Here is a 14,065-nt window from a genome sequence, read left to right on the forward strand (position 1 = left end):
TCTGCCAGAGAGGTCGTGCTGGCTCAGGGCCACTCCTGCTGCTGCTGCCTCTGCCTGGCTCTGCAGACTCCTCTGGGTTCCAATCCACCCACTTTCTTGGGCACAGATGAACTGATCTCTTGGGTGTCCTGGTGTGCTATGCATAGGCACTTTTTCCCAGTTATGGATGTCCGATTAGTTGCAAATCAAAGGGGAAAGAGAAAAGGAACCACGCATGCCATCATGATGCTGATATCACCAAGACCCATCTAACCTATAACATTACCATGACCTTTCAAAAGGGCCATCATTCCATCAGATTTAAGTATTTTTATCCCTCTGTCCAGGGTGCAGCTTTACTGACCTGCATTGACTTAAATCATTTTTTCTGCCTAGAATGAGCTTCCTATCCCTCTCTCAGAGCCCTAGCCTTACCAGGCTTTGGCATGCTGTGTTTATAATTATCCCTTGATGCCCAGTTCAAATGTCACTTTCTCCATGATGCTTCTAGCTAGGAAAAAAAAAAGTCCCCTTCCTTTCAATTCCCATGATAGTATTTCCTTACTTCTGTATGGCATATAAAACTGCCTACATAAGCAGCTGTTTACCTTGCTTGTCCATAAACAGTTCAATGGCAGTATGTGAATTTCACCTAATTTTTGGCAAAATGATAGATGATTTTGAAATAAATGCTTTTTGGTCTCCATCTCTAACAAGCTATTCCCCAAATAATTACACTGACTTGCCATTTCATTCTCAAGTAGAATTATTTCTTTGAAAACAGAAGATTTTCTCAGTGTATCAAAGTGAAGAATAATTTCCCTTTTCTAGCAAGTAAATCAGTAGAAGGTTCCAACAGCTCAATAATTATCATAACTTCAGAAAGCTGTATAACTTAGGCAAGGAACACAAACCTTTTCTAGCAAAATAAATCCAAAATATGTTTCCTAAATGTGAAGACAAACTTAATTATTTTTTAATGGCTTAACATTTAGATTATAAAGACTAGTCATGTTAAAAACTAATATTACCATCTAAAAATTATATTTGAAGGCTATGGTTTCCCAAATTTTAAGATGTTAAGAATAATTTAATAAAGTATATAAAGTGGAAGACTGGGAGGACTTATAGGAATAGCTTCCCAAATTTCAAGCTGAAGACTAATATACTAACCTTCTTGTTTTCCTGAAATTACTTCTGCATGAGAGTCAGAAAACAGGAAGTCAAAGTGCACAGGGATGTCAGTCAGAAGGTCTTCCAGAATGGCTTTCTGCTGACTGTAACACAATCCCAAAATTTACATGTCAATATATTAAATCCTAAATTTTTCTGTTTTAAAAAACAAAAACAAAAAACCCAAACCCTATAGCTCTGGTATATCCTGTGTGAAAAAAGTAAAATTTAAAACCAAAACAATTCACTGAAAAGACTGTTTAAGAAGGAATTTTCAGAAGTTGTATAAATTACGTGATTCCTAGATGTAGAATTACAACTGCAAACAATCCTTAAACTAAGAAAGTAAAAAATCAGGTTTTTTTTTTTTAATGACAACTTTACAGTTTACTCTTCACAGTCATATAAAAATACATTAAAAGGTATTTTGTGAGTTCTGACTATAGGTCTGGTACTGTTCCAGATTTGAACAGAGAATTTTTAATGTCTTCCTTTTGATGATGATGATGATGGAAGAGGAAGACGAGGCGGCAGGAGAGGAGGGGTGAAAAGGGAGAAAACCCACCACAGCCAACACCACCACTGGCCTGGCAGGCCCTGCCCTCGTGGGGAGGATCACCTTTCGGGGAGGATTCTCATTCCAGCCGTGCAGAGAATGTAGAGAGGGGTCTCTTTGTGTTTTGCCCGTGGAACATGCTCTGCAGCAAAGTTCAAGAGTGGAGAAATGTAATCACTGACTTTCTCTGGAGAAGTCGCAAACTCTGAAATGCCTACAGAAAGAGGAGAAGTCCTTTAAATTAATATCCAACATATATTGGGTTGGCTGTAAATGATGGGGATACTCCAAGTTCGGCCCCATGCTCTCTTCTCAGTCATCAAACACAGACCTAACGGAGCAATTGCTGTGTGTCCGATACTTGGGATCAACTGCATGTCAGCTTGTCTCTGCCCTTAACAAACATATCCACACTGGCCTCAGGCAAGTTCACTCTCTCTCACAGCTGCCATCACCATCTCTGTCTCAGATCTCCGAATCTTTTTTTAATTGTTCATACCATTCCTTTATTATGCTTTTAATGTTCATGAAAACAGTGATGACCACTTTCATTTTAATAGATCTCCAATCTTAATTGCAGCCATCCAGATCTCTTCCCTGACCTCTGATCATACTGACTTTATACTGATCATACTGAAAGTTACTGATCACACCCATAACTTTCCATGGGACACAGCCATGTCCTTGACCTCACAGCAACATATGCAAATTCAAACTCAACTTCCACTACAATCCTGCTCTTGCTGCCTGCTACTCACCTTAGCAGCCCCAGCAGAGGGCCCTCATCCCCAACAGATGTTCTGGGTCTCACTGATCACCTATCCTTGGTTCTGCTCACATTATTTCACTTCTCACCATCTCTTCTGGATACCACCAGCCTCGGCCAGCCTGCTGCAGCACAGCCTAATCTCTAGTCCTGGCCATCCCCAACCACTCTCTATGCAGAAGGTGTCTTCTGCTTTGACATCCTCTGGTGGCTCTATGCCCTCTGAATAAAGCTCAGCTCTAGAATAGCATAAAACTCGCTGCACACTCCCCCATCCCATCTCCTGCCACACTCCTTCCATTTGGCTCCAACTACACCACATGGCATTTCTGTAATGCTTTGTATTCTAGCCTGAGGGCCCCTGTACGTCCACCAGGAAGAACATTCTCTTTGACTACCCACCTCCTTTCTCCCTCTTCACCTGGCTGACTCCAGCTCACCCACTAAGCTACATCCTCCCTGGAAGTCCTCCCTAACAGAACCCTCCCTGAAGGTGAGCTCTCATTATATTCCATGCTCACCCTCCCCTCTCAGTGTATATTCATTCTACCTCACTGAAACTCCCTATTTACTTGTCTGTCACATTTCAACTGGAAGTGTCTCGAGGGCAGAAACTATGTTTTGTTCAGTTAGTCTCAGCACCTGACACGGTCCCTGGTAAATAGGAGGTGCTCAGCAAATATTTGCTGAATGAGTACATAAGTGTTCCAGCTGTCATTTAGCCCATAATATTAAAGCTGAGGGGGATTTTAGAAATCCAAAATTTATTTCACAAATTAGGAAACTGTGGACTCAAATTAAGTGATCTGTCAAAGCAAAGAGCAGCAAACAAACTGAAAGCCAGATTTTTTTGGACTCCATATACAAGATCATTTCAATGGACACCAAGCCCAAAATTATTCAGTACAGTCGCTCAGTCGTGTGAGCAACTTTTAGCGACCTCATGGACTGTAGCACACCAGGCTTCCATGTCCATCACCAACTCCTGGAGCTTGCTCAAACTCATGTCCATCAAGTTGGCGATGCCATCTAACCATCTCATCCTCTGTCATTCCCTTCTCCTCCTGCCTTCAATCTTTCCCAGCATCAGGGTCTTTTCCAATCAGTTAGTTCTTCCCAACAGGTGGCCAAAGTATTGGAGTTTCAGCTTCAACATCAGTTCTTCCAATGAACACCCAGGACTGATCTCCTTTAGGATGGACTGGTTGGATCTCCTTGAAGTCCAAGGGACTCTCAAGAGTCTTTTCCAACACCACAGTTCAAAAGCATCAATTCTTCAGCACTCAGCTTTCTTTATGGTCCAACTCTCACATCCATACATGACTACTGGAAAAAACCACAGCTTTGATTACACAGATCTTTGTTGGCAAAGTAATGTCTCTGCTTTTTAATATGCTGTCTAGGTTGGTCATAGCTTTTCTTCCAAGGAGCAAGTGTCTTTTAATTTCAGGGCTGCAGTCACCATCTGCAATGATTTTGGAGCCCCCAAAAATAAAGTCTGACACTGTTTCCATTGTTTCCCCATCTATTTCCCATGAAGTGATGGGACCAGAGGCCATTGTTTATTTTCTGAATGTTGAGCTTTGAGCCAACTTTTTCACTCTCCTCTTTCACTTTCATCAAGAGGCTCTTTAGTTCTTCTTCGCTTTCTGCCATAAGGGTGGTGTCATCTGCATATCTGAGGTTATTCATATTTCTCCTGGCAATCTTGATTCCAGCTTGTGCTTCATTCAGCCCAACGTTTCTCATGATGTACTCTGCATATAAGTTAAACAAGCAGGGTGACAATATACAGTCTTGACAGACTCCCTTCCTGATTTAGAACCAGTCTATTGTCCCATGTCCAGTTCTAACTGTTGCTTCTTGACCTGCATACAGATTTCTCAGGAGTCAGGTCAGGTGGTCTGGTATTCCCATCTCTTTCAGAATTTTCCACAGTTTATTGTGATCCACACAGTCAAAGGCTTTGGATAGTCAATAAAGCAAATGTAGGTGTTTTTCTGGAACACTCTTGCTTTTTTGATGGTCCAGCGGATGTTGGCAATTCGATCTCTGGTTCCTCTGGCTTTTCTAAATCCACCTTGAACATGTGGATGGTTCACGTACTGTTGAAGCCTGGCTTGGAGAATTTTGAGCATTACTTTGCTAGCATGTGAGATGAGTGCAATTGTGCAGTAGTTTGAGCATTCTTTGGCATTGCCTTTCTTTGGGATTGGAATCTTTTCCAGTCTTGTGGCCACTGCTGAGTATTCCAAATTTTCTGGCATATTGAGTGCAGCACTTTCACAGCATCATCTTTTAGGATCTGAAATAGCTCAATTGGAATTCCATCACTTCCACTAGCTTTGTTCATAGTGATGCTTCTTAAGGCCCATTTGACTTTGCATTCCAGGATGTCTGGCTTTAGGTGAGCAATCACACAATTGTAGTCATCTGGGTCACGAAGACCTTTTCTGTATAGTTCTTCTGTGTATTCTTGCCACCTCTTCTTAATATCTTCTGCTTCTGTTAGGTCCATACCATTTCTGTCCTTTATTGTGCTCATCTTTGCATGAAATGTTCCCTTGGTATCTCTAATTTTCTTGACGAGATCTCTAGTCTTTCCCATTCTATTGTTTTCCTCTATTTCTTTACACGATCTCTGAGGGAGGCTTTCTTATCTCACCTTGCTATTCTTTGGAACTCTGCATTCAAATGGGTGTATCTTTTCTCCTTTGCTTTTAGCTTCTCTTCTTTTCTCAGCTATTTGTAAAGCAGAGGAATAGGACTGGGAGACCACTTTCCCCCCACAAAGTTATCAAAAGATCATTTGAATACTGAGCAACTTCCACAAAACAACTTCTGAATACTGTCGGAGGACACCAGGCACCCAGAAATGCAGCCCATTCTCTTTGAAAGGAGGTAGGACAAAATATAAAAGACAAGACAAAAGAGAGACAAAAGAATTAGGGATGGAGGCCTGTCCTGGGGAGGGAGTCATGAAGGAGAAGAAGTTTCCAAACAGTAGGAAACTCTCTCACAGGTAGGTCTGCGGGGAGTTCTGGAATCTCAGAAAGCAGCATAACCGGGAGGAAAATAACCCCAGAATACACGCCTAACCACAACTGCAGAAAGGAGAACTTTCCTGTGAAAGGCTCTAACCTAACAACCTAATAGGCAGCCTGGCCTGCTCACAGAACAAAGGAGAGAGAATACCAAAGGAGAGCTAGCAGACTGCCTACCAGCCCTTCCCAGCCCAGAGGCAGAGAGGCAGGCTTGGGACAGTCAGAGCTGGAAGGCAAGGGGCTGCTACAATCTCAGCCCCAGGGATGGCATCTTCCATCAAACTGTGAGCAGGCTCCTTGCTGCTAACCATGTCTTCCCAAGATCCTGGATGGTTGACATTCACCAGGAGGGTCGTAGCCTGAGATTAGCTCTCCAGAGGAGACATACAGCACACCTGAGCTGGTACTCTCATGGGACACTCGGGGAAACTGAGCAGCCGGGATTGGGGAGGTGATTAAGATGCATGGCCCACCTGGGACAGTGTGCTTGCTAAGAACCTGGTTGCCTGAGATGGGCACAAAACACACACCCAACCCACAGAGACTGAGCCAGAACTGTGTCTGAGTGTCTCCTTTGGAGGTATGGGTCAGCAGTGGCCAGCCGCAGGGGCTACGGGTATGGCAAACCTGGTACGGCATAAGCCCTCTTGGAGGAGGTCACCATTAACCCCACCAGAACCACCAGAACACACAGGACTGGGGAAACACAAATAAACTTGGAAGCCACAAATAAAACCTTGTATGCACAAGGACCCAGGAGAAAGGAGCAATGACCCCACAGAAAACTGACCCAGACATGCCCATGAGTATCCAGGAGTCTCCGGTGGAGGTGTGGGTCGGCGTGGCCTGCTTCAGGGTGGGAGGCACTGCTTGCAGCAGTGAATGCATGGAACCTTTTGAAGGAGGCTGCCATTATCTTCATTACCTCCACCATAGTTTGGCCTCAGGTCAAGCAACAGGGAGGGAACACAGTCCTTCCCATCAACAGAAAATTGGATTAAAGATTTACTGAACACAGCCCCGCCCATCAGAACAAGACCCATTTTCCCTCTCAGTCAGTCTCTCCCATCAGGAAGCTTCCATAATCCTCTTATCCATTAGAGGGCAGACAGAATGAAAATCACAATCAGAGAAAACTAACCAAACTGATCACATGGACCACAGCCTTGTCTAGCTCAATGAAACTATGAGCCATGCCATGTAGGGCCACCCAAAATGGACAGGTCACGGCGGAGAGTTCTGACAAAACATGGTCCACTGGAGAAGGAAATGGTTAACCACTTCAGTATTCTTGCCTTGAGAACCCCATGAACAGTATGAAAAAGCAAAAAGGTATGACACTTAAAGATGAACTCCCCAGGTTGGTAGGTGCCCAATATGCTACTGAAGAAGAGTGGAGAAATAACTCCAGAAAGAAGAGATGGAGCCAAAGCAAAAACACCACCCAGTTGTGGATGTGACAGGTGATGGAAAGAGCAATATTGCATAGGAACCTGGAATGTTAGGCCCATGAATCAAGGCAAACTGGAAGTGGTCAAACAGGAGAAGGCAAGAGTGAACATAGACATTTTAGGCATCAGTGAACTAAAATGGATTGGAATGGGTGAATTTAACTCAGATGACCATTATATCTACTACTGTGGGCAGGAATCCCTTAGAAGAAATGGAGTAGCTATCATAGTCAACAAAAGAGTCCAAAATGCAGTACTTGGATGCAATCTCAAAAACGACAGAATGATCTCTGTTTGTTCCCAAGGCAAACCATTCAATATCACGGTAATCCAAGTCTATGCCCTGACCAGTAAAGCTGAATAAGCTAAACAGTTCTTTGAAGACCTCCAAGACTTTCTAGAACTAACACTCAAAAAAAGATGTCCTCTTCATTAGAGGGGACTGGAATGCGAAAGTAGGAAGTCAAGAGCTACCTGGAGTAAAGGCAAATTTGGCCTTGGAGTACAAAATGAAGCAGGGCAAAGGCTAACAGAGTTTTGCCAAGAGAACACACTGGTCGTAGCAAACACCTTCTTTCTTTCTTTTTTTTTTTTTTTTGCAAACACCTTCTTTCAACAACACAAGAGAAGACTCTACACATGGACATTACCAGATGGTCAATACCAAAATCAGATTGATTATATTCTTCACAGCCAAAGATGAAGAAGCTCTATACAGTTAGCAAAAACAAGACTGGGAGCTGACTGTGGCTCAGATCATGAACTCCTTATTGCCAGATTCAGACTTACATTGAAGAAAGTAGGGAAAACCACTAGACCATTCAGGTATGACCTAAATCAAATCCCTTACCATTATACAGTGGAAGTGACAAATAGATTCAAGGGATTAGATCTGATAGACAAAGAAGAACTATGGACGGAGGTTCATGACACTGTACAGGAGGTAGTGATCAAGACCATCCCCAAGAAAAAGAACCTGGTTACCAAGCAGATATTTATTGTTTACATACCGGGTTTTATTTTCATGACCACAGGCTTTCGGTTTTTATCCCTCATTTGCCGGATATCCAGCAGATCGTGAGGATTGCCATTGTGCCGTGGCCAGCAATAGACAAATATCCGAGACCCGCTGCTCCCACAGTCCACCACGATGCCATAGTTCACATTGGGGTTATTGGTGTCTGTAGCTTCAATGTCAGTAACTCGTGCCAAGTACCTTGTTTAGAGAAACAGACATACTTTTACTGAGACAGAGACTATCCATAATGCAATACACAAACACCAAGTCAGTGATCTCTAAGCTATGTGGCACTGCCACCAGAACATTTTTACAACTGTCAAATAATCAAAAAAATCAAAAGAAAACAAAAAGTGACCACGGTAAAAGTAACCTAAACCAGATACACACTCATCATTGTTTTAAATAAGTTCAAACAAGCTCTGAAAAGCAAAACTCTATTTTCCAACTGTCAACAGTAACTAAAAAATCAGCTTTAAATGATATTACAGGAGAAGCTTACGCTCAAATCCTCTTATGATGTGGATTTGGTGGTTAATAGTTAAACAGTTTCAAACAGTTTAGTTTTTCATGCTATGCTGTATTGGGTACAAAATCCGTTTCCTCCAGCCACATGCTCCTTAAATTCCAACCTAATCCCCAAAGTCTTGAAGTCACAGGATGAAGGTATGGCATACCATCTAGAAAACACATTTTTTTTCTCCTACCTTTGAAACTTCTTGTCTTTGGAGAGCCGTCCATACTTATTTCGGATTATGACAACAGAAAAGTATAAAAGTGAGACAGCAGCAGCCAGAAGGCTGATGACGATAATTTGGCGTAAGTTGGTATTCAGAATTCGGGGACACCCCACTGGAGAGATGCTGAAATGCCAGGAAGCAGGAAAAAGACAGGAGATGCCAATCCTGAAATGCCCAAAGACAGGTTTAGCTAAAACAATTTGCTCCACAGAGGCCTCCCCTCACCTCCACTGATCCAAATACAAGACCTTCAGCAGGAGCTGCCCCTATGTTCCTGCTGGAAGGCCTTATGTAGACCAGCCTCTTCCACATTGCTATTGTGCTATGTAAAATAGCCAAAATTAGAAAATCAGATGAATGAGAATTAAGCCCTGATGATTATGACTTATCTGTATTCCCTCCCTTTCTGGGGAGTATTAGGTAGTTTTTATTTTTACCCTGTCTCATTCCAAAAACAGAATTAGAGATAGTTTATACGAATTAAGTTCAATAAAGTAAATAAGTAAATGTATAATAAAGCCAGGTTTAAGGATGATGAATTTAGAGTACAAAAAAGCATGTAATAAGGAAAGCTTGCAAAGGTGGTTGAGCATGCTAGCAACCAAAACTTTGCCCGTTACAGTGGAAACGTAAGCGGTCCAGGCAGAAGCAGATTCTCTAACACTGAATTCCAAGGCCAATCTCTTCCTGGTGACTGCATGAGAAGATGGGAAATAAAACAGTATCTTTAACAATGTCCCTGCAATGGTCAACAAATACGTTTTGTGTACTCTGTATTTTTAGAAATATTCCTGAGACATTTCTCCAAATAAACTTTCTTCTCAGTTTATGTCAGGAATAGGCTTTAAATTTTTTTTTTTTTTGCTGCCTTTGGGATAAATTCTTTTGTTTTACAGTTAATCGACACTCTTTCCTTTAAAGAGTGTTTCATGGACTAAAATACCTCAAAGAAGGGGGAGGTAGCCTGCTAACCCGGTGGAATTTTCTATTTGTAGTTTCTGGTTACCATATGGGTTCCTGGGCCACTCCATGGAGTTTATCACCCCTTCCCATATCTCTGAGGCTTACAGACCTCTCTCCTGTGCTTAATTCAACTCCTCCCAGATCCCAGCATGTGTGCCCTTTATGCTAACTTACACTAACCCCTGTCGAACCCACCTGGCATGACCACTTTCCTTCTGTGACAGGTACCCCACTGGAGCCCTGGAAGAACAATGTTGTTCAACAGAAGCGTAACACAACTGAACACGTTTCACTTGAGATTTAGATTTTTCTCCCCATGGAGACGTGTTTCTGTGGCACTGAAATCTCGGGTTTTACACTGCCAGTGATTTGGCACCATCACTCACCTCCCCATGCTGATGGGTCAGAGGTCAGGCAAGGCTCTGGGAATCAGTTGTCACACACCATCACCGCAGTCCTCCTGGCATTAGAGCCCTCCTATTCTAGAAAGTGGGAAAAATCACAAAAATGGCACACTCCAAGTAAACGTCTACTTTACTTATCAAAGGGGTGCTTAACTTATTGTTTTATTTTTTAAATTATGAAAGAATGATAACACTTTACAGGAGACTTGGAAAACACAGAACAAAGTTACATACAGTTCCACTATATATTACAACTAGTAAAAAAAAATTGTAGATAAATGAAAAGTAGATAAATTAAGATTTTCAGTTGGAGTTTCAATATCAAACTCCCCAAAATTAATAAAATGAATATATAGAAAAGTAGAAGGAAACAGGAGACCTGAAAATCACCATGGACCAACTCAACATAATTAAGATCCATATAGTTTTTGCACAACAGTAGGATACAAATTCTGTTCAAGTTCTCAAAAGGGTGTTTAAATCTAAGCATACGTAAACTGGTCCATGATCCCAGCATTGGAGCTCTTAGCAGGGTTTATTTCAAGCAACACACTTATAAGTTAATTTCATGCTGTCAGAGATACAGGCCTAAATCAATAGAGCTAATAACAGTCTGGCACTAGTTAATGCTTTCTACCCAGAAGCAAGTCAGTGACCCCAAAATACAGGTCACCGAACAGTCTAAACTACCTAATGGTGCTGCATGTTAAGGGAGATGAGGGGTGGGAGTAGGAGGTGGGCAGAATGACTAACTGAAGGGGAATGTGAACTATCCATGCATCTGGTTAATCTAGTAGATCCCTCCTTCATGCACAAAGTCCCAGGTAAGGCACCACGCTCCTAGTGAGTTTTGTCACCTTCACAGTGGCTGCCACTCCTCCACCCAAGACCTCATGTCACAGACAGACACAGGTCTGAGCAAAGGTTTCTTTCTGACTTACTGGATCCAAACGACAAGAGACAGTGGGTCTCTTTCTTGGTCTTGTGGCCCTGCTTCACCGCTCCCAGGCTCTCAGGACAGCTATCTCCCCTAGTCTGCTTGTTAGCTCTTGATCAATTCCTTCTCAGGACTCTCCACGTCTCAGTGCCTCTGCACATCCCATTTGTTCTGTTCCCCGTAGGTTTTCTGTCTTGGCTCCAATCTCTCCTAGCCCTAATATCCGTTACTGGTCATCTTCACTTATTGCCTCAATGATCTGATAGCTGACAACTAACTTTCTCCACCCCAAGCTTCTTCTCTAAGTCACAGATACATATCTTCCAGCACCTACTGAGAACCCCATTTGAACATCATGCGGACCTGTGAGAAACACTTCTGAAACTGAACCCTTCCACTGTGGCCCCATTCTGCTCTTCCCATGCTCCTCCTTGCTATCTCAATCCCCTAAACACTCAAAGCAGAAAACTAAGGAGCTGGGCCTGACCCCTCCCTCTCCTTCATCCTCCAGAGCCAATTTCTTACGAAGTCCTTCCATTTCTTTCTCTTTTTTTGGAGGCAAGGAATACGACTTTATTTGGAAAGCCGGCTGACCAAGAAGATGGTCAGAGTCTTCGAGTCCTTCCATTTCTTTAACCTCAGTTTCTCTAAAGTCTGTTCCTTTTCCTGTCACTTTTGCCTGAGGTCTCTTTCTTATCTCTTATTTTTACCTGGCCTATTTGGACAGCAGCCTAACTAGTCTGTCTCTCACCTGCAGTCTCAACCCAGCAGCTACCCAATCCCTTACTAATAGCTTCAGGCAGATTCTTCATCCTAAACTGACAGCCACCGTCCCTGCTCAGGTCCAGGAGCCTGGTAATCTTGTGCTGGAAATCCTCCAATGGCTCCCCTCCCATGTAAATAAAGGCCAAAGGCTGTACCCTGACTCCCGGTCCGATGGGACCCCCACCTGCCACTGCTCTGATCCTCTCCCTTTCTCACTCCACCCCAGCCACACTGGCGTCCTCACTGTCTTTATCCATGCCAGGTGCTGTCTGGTCTTAGGGTCTCTGAATGTGCTGCTCCTTCTGCTTATAAATAATCCATACGGCTTATTTTTTTTTTTACTCCCTTCAGACTCCTGTTCAAATGCTTTACAAATACTCATCTATTCCTCCTATCTATCAATCACCAAGGTAGGTATTATTTGCATAGTATTTTATAGATGAACAGAGAGGCTAAGCAGTGTGCCTGAGGTCACACTGCTAATAAAAGTGATTATAAATAAAAGAGCTGAGATTCAAGCACGTGAATCCATATATCTATCCACACAGTCTTCTAACAAACTGGGTGTGGGTGTGTTTGCATTTCTCTTGCCCATGTGTCTCCTCTTCCAGAATGCAAGCCCCACAAGGAGCCAGATTTAGGTCTGCTTGGCTGGTGGCTGCATTCCCAGCATGGCAACCCCTAGGAAAGAGCCCGGCAAGAAGTCAAGCTGCAGAGTTCTCGGATTCAAAAAGGTTACGAACTTACACATAATCTTTCCAAAACAAGCAGGAATTATAATAACCTCCCAACTTTTCTCTCTCACTCAGGGAAATGTCCTGTCTTTAGGATGGTAAAGGAGGTCCCACTTGATCTAGCCTTACAGCAGCCACTGCCATGTGTGGGTGAAATAATTAAAATTAAAAATTCAATTTCTCCAGGTTCCAGATATAGAAAACAATCTAAGTAGTTACCAGTGGGGAGGGAAAAGGAGGGAGAGGCAAGAGAAGGGTAGGGAATTCAAAGGTACAAACTACTATGTATAAGACAGACAAGCTACAAGGACGTATTGTCCAGCACAGGGAATATAGCCAGTATTTTACAGTTACTATAAATGGAACATAATCTTTAAGAATTGTGAATCATTGTGTTGCACACCTGAAACTTACATAATATTGCACATCAACTCTATTTCAATTTAAGAATTATATTCTGGGTAAATACTAACTGTTGTATGTAACAATCTTTCTGTGTATAGATGCTTTTTTTAATGAATGAAATAAAATGTATTTAAAAGGGAGGGAAACAGTTCAGTCTGTCAGCTGCACGAGCCACATGTCAAATGCTGCAGAGCCAGACGCAGCCTCCGCATCAGAAGGCTTATTCTGGCCCCGTCTATCTTTCTAGTCTTATCCCCTGACTGACAGACTAGCCAGACTAGCCTGACCAGTACCCTGTACTCTAGCCATACTAAACAAGAGCTGAGGGTCACTGGAATACTCCCATCCCTCTACATTTGTAGAATGGCTCTCTGGCTCTGGTCCATCTGTTGGTGCTCCTATGTGCTCCTCATTCTGCGGGTTCAGCATGATCCCTCTGGGAGGACTTCCCTAGTCCTCATGTCCTTAAGAGTACTGGCTCTATACAGTAGTCGGCTACAATGCTACGCTTATGCTTCACTTTCTCATTACATGGTAAGCCCCTCAATGGCAGGAACAGCCTCTTATCCCTCTGTTTCCTCAGTGACCAGTGCCTGTCACACAAGTGATGAGCAACTACTGCTTGTTTCATGGGTCGCTGGGACCACAAGACATAAAGATGAATCAGATGTGGACCCAGCCCTTGAAGAATTTACAATGAAGTAGAGGGAACAAAACATACACACAAAGATGTTATAAAATAAAAAGGATTAATAATGCCTACCTGGGGGCATTATTACCCCCCTACAGGGTAAAATCACTGTAATTAGTTTGGGTTTTGATATGGTGTCCGTATTGTACTATGTACCCTAAACTTAGGACAAACAGTATTTGTGATTTAAGAGTTCACACACAAAGAGAAAAAATGCCAATGTAAATATGTTTTATGTATTTTTATATCTACTTTTAGTATTTGAATAAGGTGAGATTACTACAGCATACCTTTCATTAGAATACCAATGGCTCAAAGATTTAAATATCAAATAATCCACAAAAATGTAAAATGAAAATGTAGTATTTATCCAATCCCAGAACAGGTAAGACTTTTCTTCAAGTGACATCAATGTCTCAAACTATAAATAAAAGACATC

At 42.5% G+C, this 14,065-nt stretch overlaps 1 protein-coding gene across 3 annotated transcripts in view; it reads right to left on the minus strand.

The window, feature by feature from the left end:
• Nucleotides 1–14,065, minus strand: part of ENTPD4 (ectonucleoside triphosphate diphosphohydrolase 4) — a 37,736-nt gene that overhangs the window by 18,451 nt on the left and 5,220 nt on the right. For 2 of the 3 annotated variants that reach the window (XM_061425851.1, XM_061425849.1), the window contains exons 2-6: nt 10,077–10,172; nt 8,695–8,892; nt 7,980–8,185; nt 1,772–1,922; nt 1,153–1,256 (exon numbers count right to left, since the gene is read on the minus strand). In XM_061425851.1, coding sequence (XP_061281835.1) covers nt 1,153–1,256; nt 1,772–1,922; nt 7,980–8,185; nt 8,695–8,892; nt 10,077–10,084 — 667 coding nt within the window. In that variant the 5' untranslated portion in view covers nt 10,085–10,172. The remainder of the gene's footprint in view (nt 1–1,152; nt 1,257–1,771; nt 1,923–7,979; nt 8,186–8,694; nt 8,893–10,076; nt 10,173–14,065) is intronic. The other variant, XM_061425850.1, reaches the window with a different exon arrangement.

Source organism: Bos javanicus, chromosome 8, assembly GCF_032452875.1.
Source record: "Bos javanicus breed banteng chromosome 8, ARS-OSU_banteng_1.0, whole genome shotgun sequence".
Lineage (NCBI taxonomy): Eukaryota > Metazoa > Chordata > Mammalia > Artiodactyla > Bovidae > Bos > Bos javanicus.